Source organism: Neovison vison, chromosome 5 (assembly GCF_020171115.1).
Source record: "Neovison vison isolate M4711 chromosome 5, ASM_NN_V1, whole genome shotgun sequence".
NCBI lineage: Eukaryota > Metazoa > Chordata > Mammalia > Carnivora > Mustelidae > Neogale > Neogale vison.
This window is the reverse complement of record NC_058095.1, coordinates 104,767,690-104,781,914: the sequence shown is the minus strand read 5'-3', so window position 1 is coordinate 104,781,914 and position 14,225 is coordinate 104,767,690. Positions and strand designations below refer to the sequence as shown.

At 44.1% G+C, this 14,225-nt stretch overlaps 1 protein-coding gene across 3 annotated transcripts in view; it reads left to right on the top strand.

The window, feature by feature from the left end:
- The window catches only part of WDFY2 (WD repeat and FYVE domain containing 2), a 182,265-nt gene that overhangs the window by 146,931 nt on the left and 21,109 nt on the right, over nt 1-14,225 (top strand). For all 3 annotated transcript variants that reach the window (XR_006384673.1, XM_044249661.1, XM_044249662.1), the window contains exon 7: nt 8,792-8,918. Coding sequence is in view for 2 of the 3 variants with exons in the window: in XM_044249661.1 (XP_044105596.1) it covers nt 8,792-8,918 (127 nt within the window). In the remaining variant the exon portion in view is untranslated. The remainder of the gene's footprint in view (nt 1-8,791; nt 8,919-14,225) is intronic.

The window sequence follows — 14,225 nt, the reverse complement described above, 5'->3', positions numbered from 1 at the left end:
TGTCAACTTGGCATTATGCCTTACCTTTCTCAGAGTTTAAAGCATTCTTTTATGACTTTATCATGAAGTATCTTTGAGGAAGACCAGATGTGGCCCAGGAACGTTGCTAATTAACAGGAGGGCAAATGTAGCAGGTCACATAGTCAGCTTACTACTGTTACCATAGACAGTGGTTTGCCCCCCCCTCCCCGCCAGTCTGGCTACAGCACAGCTCGTTCATCTGTAGCCAGAGCAGGGATGTCTGAGAGATTCCTTGATGATGCAGACATACTGTTGAGCTCCTCTTCTCCATTCAGCCCATTCTGGGCCCTGAGAGGTCCCAAACTCTGGGAAAAGGGGTTTTGTATGGATTAATCTCATTCCCTTACCCCCAAAACAAAGACTTTAAGATGAACCCAGATCCATTAAAGAATGTTATTGGGGGTCTTATCAGTCCAGATCCAAACTCAGAAGCATACAGTCTGGTATGTATACAGAGTCCTAACCATTCACCCATCACTCTCTGTTACAGTACAGAAGGTCAGATAAAAATGTGGGTTAGAGATGGCATTGGCCTAATACCACAGGCCAACATAGCATTTACTAATCCATGGGGACCTAGGAAACTAGTTTTATGTTCCTTTGCTCCCTCTGCTGGTTTTATTTCTGGAACTAAATGCTAGTTATCATAGTTCTTTGCTATTTCTGCAGAAATCAGAAAATACTTCTACCAAAAAGTCCTACTGACTTGAACAAAGGCAGAGGGGAGAATCAGATTTTAACCGTTGGAAATCCATAGTATCAGTAAAGTAACTTTTTTCTTTTATGTCTAAGGGTTATTTTGATAAGTATGAACGTACTAGAAACAGAAGGGGTTGAATAGAACTTGCCAAAGCACACTATTTAACAAAAAATTAAACACAGACTTGTTTATTAACTATTAGGGAAATTATTGAAAGTTACAGTATAACTATAACAAAAATAACTAAAACAAAGAGAGGCATAGTTCAGTGCCAATACACAAGTTCAAATCATTAAGCTGAAAACTTGATTTTTGTTTATGGCGAAGGCTTTCCCATCTAGTAGACGCAGATTTGCATCGTTAGCCCTCTGCATGATGAGTGCTGGGATAGAGGGGTGGATCAGACAAGCATAATGCTCGCCTACTCAGCTTGCAGTCGTGGAATGCAATCATTAAACAAGTAAACACAGGTAGTTCCTCAAAAGGTTATGAGTGTAGCAAGTACCGTGATGCCCCAGCGCCCTCAGAGGCTGCTTCGGAAGCAAAGAAGAAGAGGGCTTCCCTCTCCAGGGCGCTAAAGGGAGACTTCCAGGGAAGTGGTGTTTGAATGAAACCTTAAGGAAAAAGAGGAGTTACCCAGGGGATGAGATCATTCTAGGCCCCAGGTGTGTGAAACAGGTATTTGGAAGGGAGTGGGCAAGTGTGAGCAGCCGTATGGCCACCTGTAGGTGGTGTGGAGAGCCAGAGGCGAGGAGTAGAGGTTGAACTCCCAGGCGATGTGAGTGAAGAACGACGGCCATTGTTCTCAGGCACTGTGAGATCAGTGATGATCACACGACATCACACATCACACATCAGTGATGAAGTATGAGCAGGGCGGCGGCCTGCTTTCCATTCTAACAAGTCAGTGTGGCAGCGGTGGCACTGGATTGAGGGGGGACGAGAATGGATGTGCAGAGACCATTTCGAAGGATGGCTGCTGCCAGAGCCCCACTTGTTTGGACTGGGAGGATGGCCGTGGGCGTGGCGGGAGGCCTTTTTAGGAGATCAAGTGGCATTTGGCTTTTGGGTAGGGGCATCCTGGGTTTCTGTTGCGAGCATTTGGGTGGATAGTGATGCTGTTTGCTGACACCAGGAGCACTGGAGGTTCGAGCGGTCTGGGGAGAGAGAGATCCCAGTGCGTGGAGATGCCCCTGGAGAGGCGGCAAGGAGACAGCAGCATGTCTTTTGGTGGATCTCGGGAGCAAGGGGTTGCCTGCAGGTAGAGCACGTTCAGCTTTACAGCAGCCTCTTCACTTCAGCAAAATGCAGCAGCTGAAAGGTCAGAGATTTAATTCAAGAGACCTTGTGTTTTGGGGACTTACTCCCTCGCTCTCCTGTCATCACAGGAAGCCTGCACACCTTCTTCACCTTGTAGGTGGGATGGCATGCTCTGGGCGAGGTGCCCCGTCACACCAGTAAGGACAGACCCAGCCGTTTCCAGCCCCAACTTGGCAACACTTCACATAGTCTCTCTAGCTTTTGCAAGACACATTGTAAAAGCCTCTAAAAAATGAGTTCACTCTGCGTTGTGACACATATTAAATTTCTAAAAGTTTTCCTACTCTTTGATCTGGTGCGTGTTTGGGAATCTAACTAAATAGGAACATGATCAAAGATTTACAAATAAAAATGTTCATCTTAGCAAATTTTATAATAATTAAAAGTTGGGAAAAAATGTAACCTAGTGAAATAAGGTACATCTGTGTGTTGGGATATTATGTAATTTTTCATTTATGAGAAAATAGAAAATTTTATTATGACAAAAACATTTATTTTTAAGAGTAAATTCATTTCTGTTGGAAACTGCTCTAGCAGTCCTATATTATGCAGGTCAAAGGTAGGTAAAAGATACCACGAAATGAGGAGGACCAGAAAGATGGAGGAATCTGAAGGGAAGTAAAATGAAATAGAAGAAATGATGTTTGTGATTTGAAATATCATAAATCCAGAAACCCACACCCACCGTAGCCCCTCACTGTTGTTCTCCGACCTATATATGGAAAGCAAGGAGGACACTGTGGGTGAGGACTTTGCCAAGGTGCGGGTCTGCGCTGCTCTGGAATGCAGGCTCGCTGGTGGGGGTTGCCTTTCTGTGCTGCCCAAAACATCTGTAAGGACTGTTCAGGAAGGTATCTGCTGAGGGCTGCTGGAACACTCTCCTGGGAAGGAAGAGGCCATTCTGTCAGCAGCTCTCCTCTCCAGTCCTCTGTGCCCTCCACCCCCCCACACACCCCCATGACTCAGTGTAGTGCCTTCCCATTGGCCCCCATCCCAGGGCTCTGCCAGATGCCTCTGCAGTGATGGCTTATTAATCTTCTTTATTGTCTCTCATTACTCTCTGCCATGCAACTCACAGGCAGGTGCGTAAACATTTATTAAGCACCGACTGTGTACCAGGCACTGGGTACTGCTTGAATACTAAGATACAGAATGTAAAGTCTCCTGTGGGAGATATATATCTGATAATGGTCCAATGCAGTGGTTGAGTTTGAAGATAGAAACGCACAAAGCAGTGGGGACCTCACTTGAATTGAGAGTGTTGGGGAAGGCTTCCTGTAGCAGACAGCACCTGAGCTCCACCTTGAAGAAAGAAAGGGTTACTTGAGTGATCAGAGGTAAGTCGGGCACTCCAGGAAGAGGGAGTAGCCCCGTGTTCCTTGAGAGAATGCCCCACCAAACACAGCATGCATGTCCTTCTTGTTCTCCAGACTAATCCCACGATCTTAGGCTCCGTTTATGTTGAAGTAGGATCTGAGTCTTGATTTGATTATATCCACGGAGCTTAACCTGGTGTCTGCCTTGTGGAAGATGCGGAGTACATGCCGGTTGCACTGATTTGCAATGAGTGCTATGGTTTGTGCTTTATACCCCAGCTTCCAAGAGATACCATTGTTAGGACATGTACCTAGAGCTGGGACGGACCTCAAGAGTTATTTGTTGTTCTCCCCAGTCCCCTCCTCCTCCCCGTCTTGAAGCTTTTTCTTCCATTTTTTCAACTCTTAACTGAAGCGCGGTGGAAGACCCTGAGCCCTTGGGGTGTTCACAAGCTGATCCAGGACCACTTGGGTTCAGTGGTAACATGGCCTTGGTTTCGTTCAACGTGAGACAGCTCTTTGGTCTTCCTTTGTCTTTCATGACCTTGGCGTTTTTAAGTACTAGCCAGAATGTCCTTCCATTTGAGTTTGTCTGTTGTTTCCTCATCACCTTAAATTCAGGTGATGCATTTTTTATAAGAATACCATGGAAGTGATGTTCTGTCCTTCTCAGTGGATTGTGTCAAGAGGCACATGATACTGATTTATCCTGTTTCTGGTGATGTTAATGTTGATCATTTGGTTAAGGTAGTGTCTGCCAAGTTTCTCCACTTTAGTCAGCCATTGTAATTCAGAAGTATTTTACGAGGAAGTATTTTGAAACTGTATAAACACTGTTTCTCATCATATTTCTGTCCAGTAATTTTACTATCCACTGAGACTCCATTGATGACTCTTACTAGAAACAATTATGACTGTGGTGTTTGCTAGATGGTGCTTTTTCTAGTCATTATCTCTTGGTTGGAATTTTTGGTTGAAATTTTTCTATAAGGAAAAACTTTACTTCTCCCCCATATTTATTTGTTTTTTCCGTTGTTTATACCAATAGGGCTCACGAGTTGTTAATTATTTCTATGTGTGAGAATTTGTTACTACCACTCAACTTACTTTCTTGCTCAAATTGTCCCGGATTTGACCAATGGGACACTGGCTTCTTCATGCTGGCTTTTGTGACTTTTTGACTGTCCCTTCACTTTTTTTTTTTTGTGAAGATTTTATTTGAGAGAGCATGAGAGAGAGAGATCACAAGGGAGAGGAGCAGAGGGAGAAGCAAGGAGCCTGATGCAGGGACTCGGTCCCAGGAACCTGAGCCAAAGGTAGATGCTTAACCAACTGAGCCACCCGGGCGCCCCCTCTTCACTTTCTGATACCACATGATGTTCCTGGCTCATCTTGCATACTCTGTGCCTCAGTCCTAGAATTAACTATCCATTCAGCCGTTGTTTCTTTCATTGAAGAAAAGATAATATATAGAAGCCAGAATCTGGGTGCTCTGTGTGCACCCGTTGGCGGGGTGATCATAGCTTCTAGGTCCTCTCAGTAGACAGAACTAAGAAATGTATGTGTGTCCCCACACATCTCTAACTATTTCTGTGTCTTCTGTGTTTGTGTGTGTGTACACACACGTGAGTTCATACCGATGCTTCCAATTCCATTCTAACACCAAAGAGTTTATTCTAACCCCCCCCAACAGCTGTAACTGTGATGATAGTGAGAAACTCAGCTCTCGTTATCCTCCATGTATTTACTTGCTCAGTCCTAAAATAAACATGGAATAGCTGCAGAATTGCTGACCTACATAACCCATATACAGACCTACTAACTAAAGTACTATATTTGTGTACAAATCTTATATTTTGCCTTAGGCTGTATAGTCCAGTTACTGTTTTCCAAAGAACTTTTGTCAGTTCTCCCCCTGCCCCGCTTCATTGTGGTTGGATCATTCATTTGTTATACAGTTAGGTTCACTAGCTTCTGTTCATATTCTATTTTGGGTCCATACCCTACCCCCCACCAAACATACCCCTTGTTGATTTTATTTACTTATTTTTGAGTATGTGAAACATTAATATGGTCCCAAAATACAGAACCAAACCAAAAAAATATACCCAGAAAAGTGCCACTCTGCTTCATCCCCTCTCCATTGCTATTCCTGTGCACCTGCTGCAGGTAGCTGAGCTCATTCATTTCTTATTTGCAGTTTTTTCTTAGATGAAAGGTAGCACAATGTAGCTATTTTTTTCGTGCTTTGCGTTTTTCACTTTGCAGTGTATCCTGGAAATCCCTTGCTGTCCTCCTAAGTGATCTTGTTCGTTGTTTCTCCTAGCTGCAGAACACTGAGCGAGTACACCATAGTCCACTCACCCGCTGTCTTCTGTGAGCATTCTCCTTTTGCATGTGTATCTTCTTATTACTCCGTGGGGATGGGGACAGTATCTTCAAGATAAATTCCTGGGAGTGAGATTGCTGGATTAAAAGCCAAGTGCAGGTGTTGTTTGTTGTACGTGGCCTTCCCTGATGCTAGTTTGCAGTCTCATTAGCAACATATGAGAGTGCCTTTTGCCCCCATAGGCGTTCCATGAAAATACGTGTCATGCTTTTCCATTTTCTAGGCCAAGAATTTTGGTAGTGGTTCATGCAAGGATGGTAGTAGTTAAGGTGGTGAGAAGTACTTAGACTTCAGATACACTTTTGGAAAAAAACAATTCAGAGTGTACAATAGATTGCTTTGGTTGGTGCACTGGTTTTCCAACCGGGGTCCTCTCCAATTCTGTCTAAGTACTACGCATCAGTGTTAACAGTCTATACCGGTAACTTTTTTTTATTTCCTGACTTATGAAGCCTGTGGTGACTCTTACCTTCCTCTTGGGCCAGCCTTAATTTTTTTTTAAAGATTTATTTATTCATTTTAGAGGGAGGGGACACAAAGCAGGGGGAGGGGCAGAGGGAAAGGGAGAGACTCTCAAGCAGACTGCTTGTTGAGTGAGGAGCCCTGCGTGGGGCTCAGTCTCACGGCTTGAGCTGAAATTGAGAGTTGGCTGCTTAACTGACTGAGCCACCGGGTGCCCCTTAGGCCAGTCTCATTGTATATCCCAATAAATAGATGGCATTTAATAGCTAATGCTGACTGCTCTAACAAACAATTTCTAACATTTCAATGGCTTAATGCAGCACCTTATTTCATGCTTGCGTTACAACCCAGTGCAGGTGTTTTTGAATTATGTCTCTCTTCCATATGGTAATTCAGGGACTCTGGCTCCTTCTAGAATGTGGTTTCTCCATGCCCTGAGTCTTAGAGTCCTTGAGACGTAGGTACGAAGAGAAAGTGAAAAAGGGACATCTTAACCCCCTTGGCCTGGAAGGAACACAGATTACTTTTGGGTTCAGTTGCTCAGATCTGGTGACATGCCCCCTAGATACAAGAGGGCCCATAAATATGGTCCCTGCAGGAGAGCACCTTTCCATGGAGCACTCCATTCATGGCTGGGGAGTGGGGCTCGAGATAGTCAGCAGGCTAACTCTGCCACGGATATTTAACCAAGTAAGTTACTTGGATACTGTGTGGGAATAAATAACGTGTGTTGCGGGATAGAACATCTTGAAGTGTATTACACTGTCAAATACTGAAGAATGTTAAAAAAAAAAAATAGCATAGTTCCCCCTCCCCTCCCCAGTCTGCAAGGGACAAATTCAGGAACCCCCAGTGGATGCCTGAAACTACAGACAATACGGAGCCCTGGACATACTGTGTTTAAATCTCCTGTAATACAAGTTCTATGAATGAGGTCTCTTTACTGTACTGCACTCACCCTTCTTGGGATGATGTGAGCTGATCTGGGGCCTGCATGATGGGAGGGTGTGAGGTGCATGACGTAGGCTCCGTGACACAGTGTTAGGCCACTGCTGGTCTTCTGAGATTCCTGTGGAAGAAGGATGAGCTGCTTCAGGACCACAGTTGTCCATGGGTACTTAAAACCCCAGGACGTAGTAATCGTTGAGTTGAACAGCCGGAAACAAAGCGTTGGTGCACAAAAGGAGGAACAGTATTTAACTTGGAAGGGTTAGTAAGTCTGGTAGAGGAGTTCCAAATGATGAGAATTGTGGATTTTAAAAAAAATGTTTGTATTTTCATTCCTCTGCTCCTTCATTCATTCAAGAGACCACACTACAGCCTGTGTGCCATTGGCCATGCTGCTCAGTGCTGTTAGGTGGCGGCAGGGGGCAGACTGCTTAGATTCGGCTGGCGGGGGGTGGGGGGTGTTGCTGTTTACTTGTACATGGACAGGAGGATGTTGTGCAGGTATGGCGAGAAGCGATGAACCACATGCCAGAATAGTAGGACTTCCCTCCCCGCCTTTGATCTTAAAAAAAAAAAAAAGAAAATCCTTCTGAGAATATTATGTAAAAGAAACTTTCCTAAAAGCTTTTAAAGTGCAGCACTTTGTTAGAACAAATTGATCATCTAAATAAGAAAAATGTCAGGTTCTCATAAACAAGATGCTATTTTATGTTCTTTTCAGAATATAATATTTTTCAATCATGTAAAAAATGAGTATTTCTCCCATTCTTAAGCATTTATAGGCTTTGGGCTCATCCTAAATGGAAAAAGTTAATATTGTTCTCATCGTGCAGGGGTTTGATTTATAAAGGGACTACCAGAGAGAAAGATCTGTCATAATATTTTATAGCCACACCAGTAGATTAAAGCTAATAACCAACGTGTGTACTGCACGCTGTGGTTTACAGAGGGGTCCTATAGAACTGATCCAACCTGATTATCACCACAGCCCTGTGAGGCAGGCAGGGGCTAGGTCCATAGCATCATTAATAATAGTAGAAGTTGTATGTAGATGTTGAGATGCATCGCCGTGATCCGCATTTTACAGTCGAGGAAATGGACACTTCAGGATATAAACGATGAACCTAGAATCTGTAACCTTCAATTCCCACAGAGAGAAAATAAATTTTACATTTTGGTGTTGTGGTCTAATTGTATCTGTGTTCAAGAATAAGAAAATTCAGTCTAGCTTTTTAAAACTCTGTTCACTTCTTGCCTGTTACTGTCAGTGGGGCAGTAGTTAAAAGTTAAGAAAATACAGTTAATATTTCCAAGTAGTGTGATATTTTCTGTTCTTTGAATAACATCTCTTTCTGACAATTAGCTGCCTTTTTCATTTTCTTTTGGTTTTTATAATAATTGATCTTATGGTATGTTAAATGTGGGGGGAAAATGCTGAAAGGGCAGGACTTTTATTCCAGGATCCAGTTTTTTGGGGTTTTTTTTGTTTTTTGTTTTTTGTTTTTTCACTTCAGGAACTTATTTGTTCTATAAGGAGAAGAACTGCACTAGATCCTCACTCCTTTTGCGTTCACATTTATTGGTGCATAATACTGTTGCTTTGTGACTAATGTCCAGCTGTGTCTGTCCTCACAGGTGGGGTGACTGCTCTCTGTTGGGACCCTGTCCAGCGGGTGTTGTTCTCTGGCAGCTCAGATCACTCTGTCATCATGTGGGACATCGGTGGGAGAAAAGGAACGGCCATCGAGCTCCAAGGACACAAGTAAGGCTGCTGGTGCTTTTTTTTTTTTTAAGATTTTATTTATTTTTTCAACAGAGAGAGATCACAAGTAGGCAGAGAGGCAAGCAAAGAGAGAGAGGAGGAGGAAGCAGGCTCCCTGCCAACCAGAGAGCCCGATGCGGGACTCAATCCCAGGACCCTGAGATCATGACCTGAGCTGAAGGCAGAGCCTTAACCCACTGAGCCACCCATGCGCCCCACTGCTGGTGCTTTTATTAACAAACTCAGGGGTGCTTGGGTGGTTCAGTTGTTAAGCATCTGCCTGTGGCTCAGGTCATGATCCCAGGATCATGGGATCAAGCCCCACATCAGGCTCCCTGCTTGGCATGAAGCCTGCTTCTCCTTCTCCCACTTCCTCCTGCTTGTGTTCCCCTCTTGCTGTGTCTCTCTGTCAAATAAATAAAATCTTAAAAAACAATAAAACTCAGAGAAAAGATTCCCAGTGGAAAGTTAAGACAGAGGCGTGTGGTCCGGTGTCTGTGCAGGATCTTAGCTTGGGAAAAAACATTGCAGGAACACAAGAAATGACCCCTTGGAATTATATCTGTGCCTAGGTATGTTTATTTATTTATCCCTCATTTAATTCCACGGAGGATTTGTGAGTGCTTGCAAAAACCATAAAATAAAATAATGGCAGCAAAGAAATAAAAAGGAGAAATGAGAACCAGGGAGACTTATGGATAAAAATTTGAGAATATGAGGAAAAAGAACTTAAAAAATATAAGCCAGGAAGGCGTATGGAATTTCAATAATTGAGTTCAAATGTGGCAAGATTCCTGGCAGCATAAGGAAAAGGGGAGAAATAATATCCTCACACTATATGTTTGGTGCTTTACCAAATACTGATGGAGGTTTCACCTTTATTCAAATCAGGCTCTTCTTCCTTGAGGGGTGGATTTCACAGGGCTGAGCGGAAGAACAAAGAAAGCTTTGCCTTTCCTTGGAGCCATTCTCAAACTTTGCAGTGTGCAAAGGGGCACAAAGGAATTTGTTAAAATGTAGACTCTTGGACTGTGTCTTTGGAGATTCCAGCCACTGGTCTGGAACTGCAGGTGTCTGTGCTGTCCCAGTCCTCCCGGGCAGCTCTCCTCCTGGCCCTCAGACCACACTCTGACCTACCCTACCCTGTGCTGCCTGCTGGTCCTGGGGGCAAAGCAGGATCATGTGCAGAAAAGAACAGGAGATCTGTTTTTGAGCTCTAAAGCTAATCAGAATTGTTTTTAACTTGTAAAGTTTTTACAGTGATGTTAAGAGCAACTCTCAACAGCCATAACAAAGGCTCCAGCAAACAGACTAGTTTCAAGCAACATTAGCTCTTTCTGTAAATCTACCCAGAAATGCTGATTTTAAAATATTCTCCTAAGTAGTTACATCTACAGTTGGGATTATTAGTTATGAACGGATTCGATTTTGGAGGGCCTCCTCACAAATAATTATCTTAGTGTTGGAATTTGGTCTTCGAGAAGTAGCTTCTTTCCCACATGAGAGAATAGACCCGTTGTCTGGGGTCTTGTCTGGCTTGTGGGGCCACTCGGAGCTCGTCATCAGCTCATTAGAGGAATCGTTCCCTTGTATTTGTCTCCATGACAAGGGGCCATGCATCAGTATTGTGTGAAAGGGTTGACATCATCCATGTAAATGAAGAGAAAGAGAAGGCAAACACAGTCCTATTTAATAATAGTTATTCTCCAATCTGCCAATAATTCCTGTCACCTCAGGCTCTCAGAGAAATAAAAGGCCAGTTTTGAATGAAGATCAGTAATATTTGTTGGGCTCATTCAGATTAGCTCATAACTAGTTTTATTTTTGCACAGTGGTTAATAAAGCCGGCAGGCAACCTTGTATGACCCATCCACAGGGTGGTAAAGTGTAACAGTGCTCGACACCAGCACCACTGTGTGCTGAGTGCCCTCCTGCAAACTCTTGATCTGGAAAAGTTGTACCTGTCATTTGGTAAAAAAGGAGAAGCTATAAAATCTCTCAGTCCCAGAAAAATGGAACCTGAACTGATAGGCCTTCCAGTTTCTAAGGAAAACAGACCTGGCCTTTTCAAAACTGGAACAGACCATACTTGGGAGTCCATCCTGATAATCCACCCCCTTAGGACTTCAGGGGATGGCAGGCTGGTGAGATCAGGAGCCGCCGGTCAGCACTGGCTTTAAACAGGAATAATGGCAGAAGGCCTTTGCCTGGTGCTTTATTTAGCTCAAGCTGAGGAATAAAGGGAGCTCTGTGAGGGGCTTCTCACCACCAGACCTTAGCTTGGGAGGGGCTGCCCAGTGTCACACGGCTGGGAAAAAAGAACTTCTTTAGCATCCATTGGGTCACCCTGTTAAGAATGGGTTTGAGTGCCTGAGGAAGATTCCAGAGCTAATGATAGGAGAATGGGACTCACAGAAGGTGCCAGAAGGAAAGGGCCAGGGCAGCAGGCAGGAAGGAGAGCTGCAGGGCCACATTCACAGCCACCATTCCTTTGCCCTGGAAATTGGCCATGGGATTGGTGTTCAGTGATTTTATTTCATCAGCAAACACCAGATACCTCAGTGTCATCTTGCAAGAACCCTGTATATGTAAAAGGGAAGCCACATGTCATCTTTTGGAGAATATTGAGTCCCCAAAGCCCCCAGCTGGTAGCTTAGGTCTTCCAAACCTTAGTTCAGTCCCAACAGAGAAAGGTCCTTACAGCCTTCTCTCTGTCCTGCTCTGTGCTCGGTACTGGGGTCCTGAAGCGAATACTAACAGATGTTCCCCTCTGTCTGTGCTCCATGATCTCTTTTGTCTTTCTACTTGAGAGGCCAAAAGAGTTTTTTCTTGTGGCCCATGGCTGTCCCTTGCGGTCCTACAATTCCTCATTTTCCCATCTTCCCCCCGCCCCAGGGTGACTACAGCTGGTTAGAATTCCAGATCAGGCACCAAAGAGGTGAGCTTGGGAACTGGGCAAAGCCAACCGGACGAGACACACACCCCGCCCCAGAGCTGCAGGGAGATGCCTTCACCTCTGGTAGGAATATCTGAGTATGATGTGGGGGGACAGCTCCCCAGGTCTGTCCTGGGTTCTGTGGCTTCATTCCATCATTCTTCAGCAGCAGAAGTATGACAAGTTCTACAAGTAATTTGATTTGGTGCATTAAAAATCCCATTGAAGCAGAGAGAACTTTAGCACTAGAGTAACTAAAATGTCTCCAAGTCCAAGGGAAAAAAGCTAAGAAAGTATACTTCTATGCAGTATTATCTGCATTTGAAACATTTTGGTGTTTTTATGCCCTGCAGCAAGTAGAACATGGTTATGTGCTAGCTCTGTGAAAGGAAAGGCAAAGAAAAGGTTCCAGTTTTAGGGACCATTATGTTTCTGAAGTATCCATTACCAGTTGGATGGGTATTATGGAAGCATAAACCTGGACATTTATTGTCCCATGCCCTTGTCAAGTCTAATAATGATACTTGGGCTTTTTTAGATCCTTTTTTATTCTTAGATAATACCTATCATTTCATGACCAACTTTATGACCATAATTTTCCTTTCTAACAGTATTTTTCTTAGGTTTCTAAGACTGTGGCAATTTAATTTAATGGTAACTTGATTTAAAGCACAGGTAAAGATCTGAGTAGTTTCTTGGGATGGAACCCTTCACCAACACTGGGATTCCACAGGTGACATGGGACGTGGTCACCATCTTGGCTGTTGGCGCACAGGGCCTCGGTATTTTCCACAGTCCCAACTCTTGGTTTTTCTCTTCCGACTCTGAGCATGTGTAAGACTTTTGTTACAAGCATCTTCAGAGCCTTTTGGTGAGGAAAGGGGCTATTCATCAATAAATATCCATCGGGAGAATTTGGATCTCTCTCTATTTATTAGGTTAATTGTGTGTAAAGTTAGGAAAGGAAGTAGAATTCTCACATTCATCCTTCTTCTGGTTTGGGGAAGGAGAGCAAGCTTTCGCTCTTCGCAAATCTCAGATTTAGGAGCATTTCTCATTGTTAACATTAGAGAATTATTAGGATCCAGGGGAAGAGATGTCTTTTCCATTTCTAAGTGAGCTAAATGCATAACTGATCGAAGAATTAGCAGTGAAGGTTTTCACTGAGGGGAGAACCTTATCAAGGGGGAGATGCTATACTATGTGGTTGCTAATCGCTGGCCTCTGAGCTGGGCCAGGCTGTGTTTGAGCCCACCCTTCTGCTAATGGCCATGTAGGCCTTGGCAGGACTCTTCATCTCTCTGATCCTGGTTTCCTCATCTCTAAAGTAGGGATAATACTGGAAAGAGAAACCCGCAAAGATTGTCAAAAAACATAAATGATAGAATGCATGTAAAATAATCAGAAGGGCTCCTGAATGGCTCAGTCAGTTAAGCCTCTGCCTTTGGCTCAGGTCATGATCTCCGGGTCCTGGGATCGAGCCCTGCATCAGGCTCCCTGCTTAGTGGGGAATCTGCATCTCCCTCTCCCTCTGACCCTCCTCCACACGGTGTTCTCACTCCCTGTGTCTCAAATAAACAAGTAAAATCTTTAAAAAAAAAAAAATCACAAGGGTAAGGGCTAGTATGTGCGAGTTAAAATTAGTCTTGTTCACAGAAATTACGGTAATGTGAAAATCAAGCTTTTGGATAGGAGTCTTACTTCTCTCCGAATATAGCATTTACAATGGAAATACCACCACATGTACTTACTCCCCCTATAATACATTCAACAGCTGTTTACTGAGCTCCATCTATATACCAGACTTTGTAGTAGGCACTTTGGGTACAAGGGGGACTGTGGAAACAGTCACAGACACAAGGAACAGGCTAGATGCATGAGAATGGGGTGAAGGTGGACAGTGTGCCAGTAACATGGGAGGCCTCTTTGCGGGGAGTCACTCTTGATCTGGGTCTTAGGAGATGAATGGGTTCTCCTAGTTCTCAGCATCCGGAGGTTACCCCAAACAGCTGTATGAACTCAGTACAGTGTTTTCAGGAAATGACAAGTGGACAGAGGGACCGTGGCTAATCTGAACTCCCACCATAGCCAGGAAAACAGCCAAATGTTGCTAGCCTCGAACGGGTGCTCTGAGGCAGGATCCCTGAAGAGGTAAATCCTTCCAGGGGCCCTTTGGTTTGAGATGACTGCAGGTATCAGTTATCTGGGAGACCTCGTGTGTGGATTCCTCATGAGCCTTTACTGGTCCTTGGAGGTTTGGGAGGCTTACGAATATGGGAATTCTGAATCTAAGAGAGCAAGGTCTCCGGGAGCAGATGCATAACTGATTCGATTTTTCCCTAAGTTACCCAGAACTCTCCATCAAAGAAATG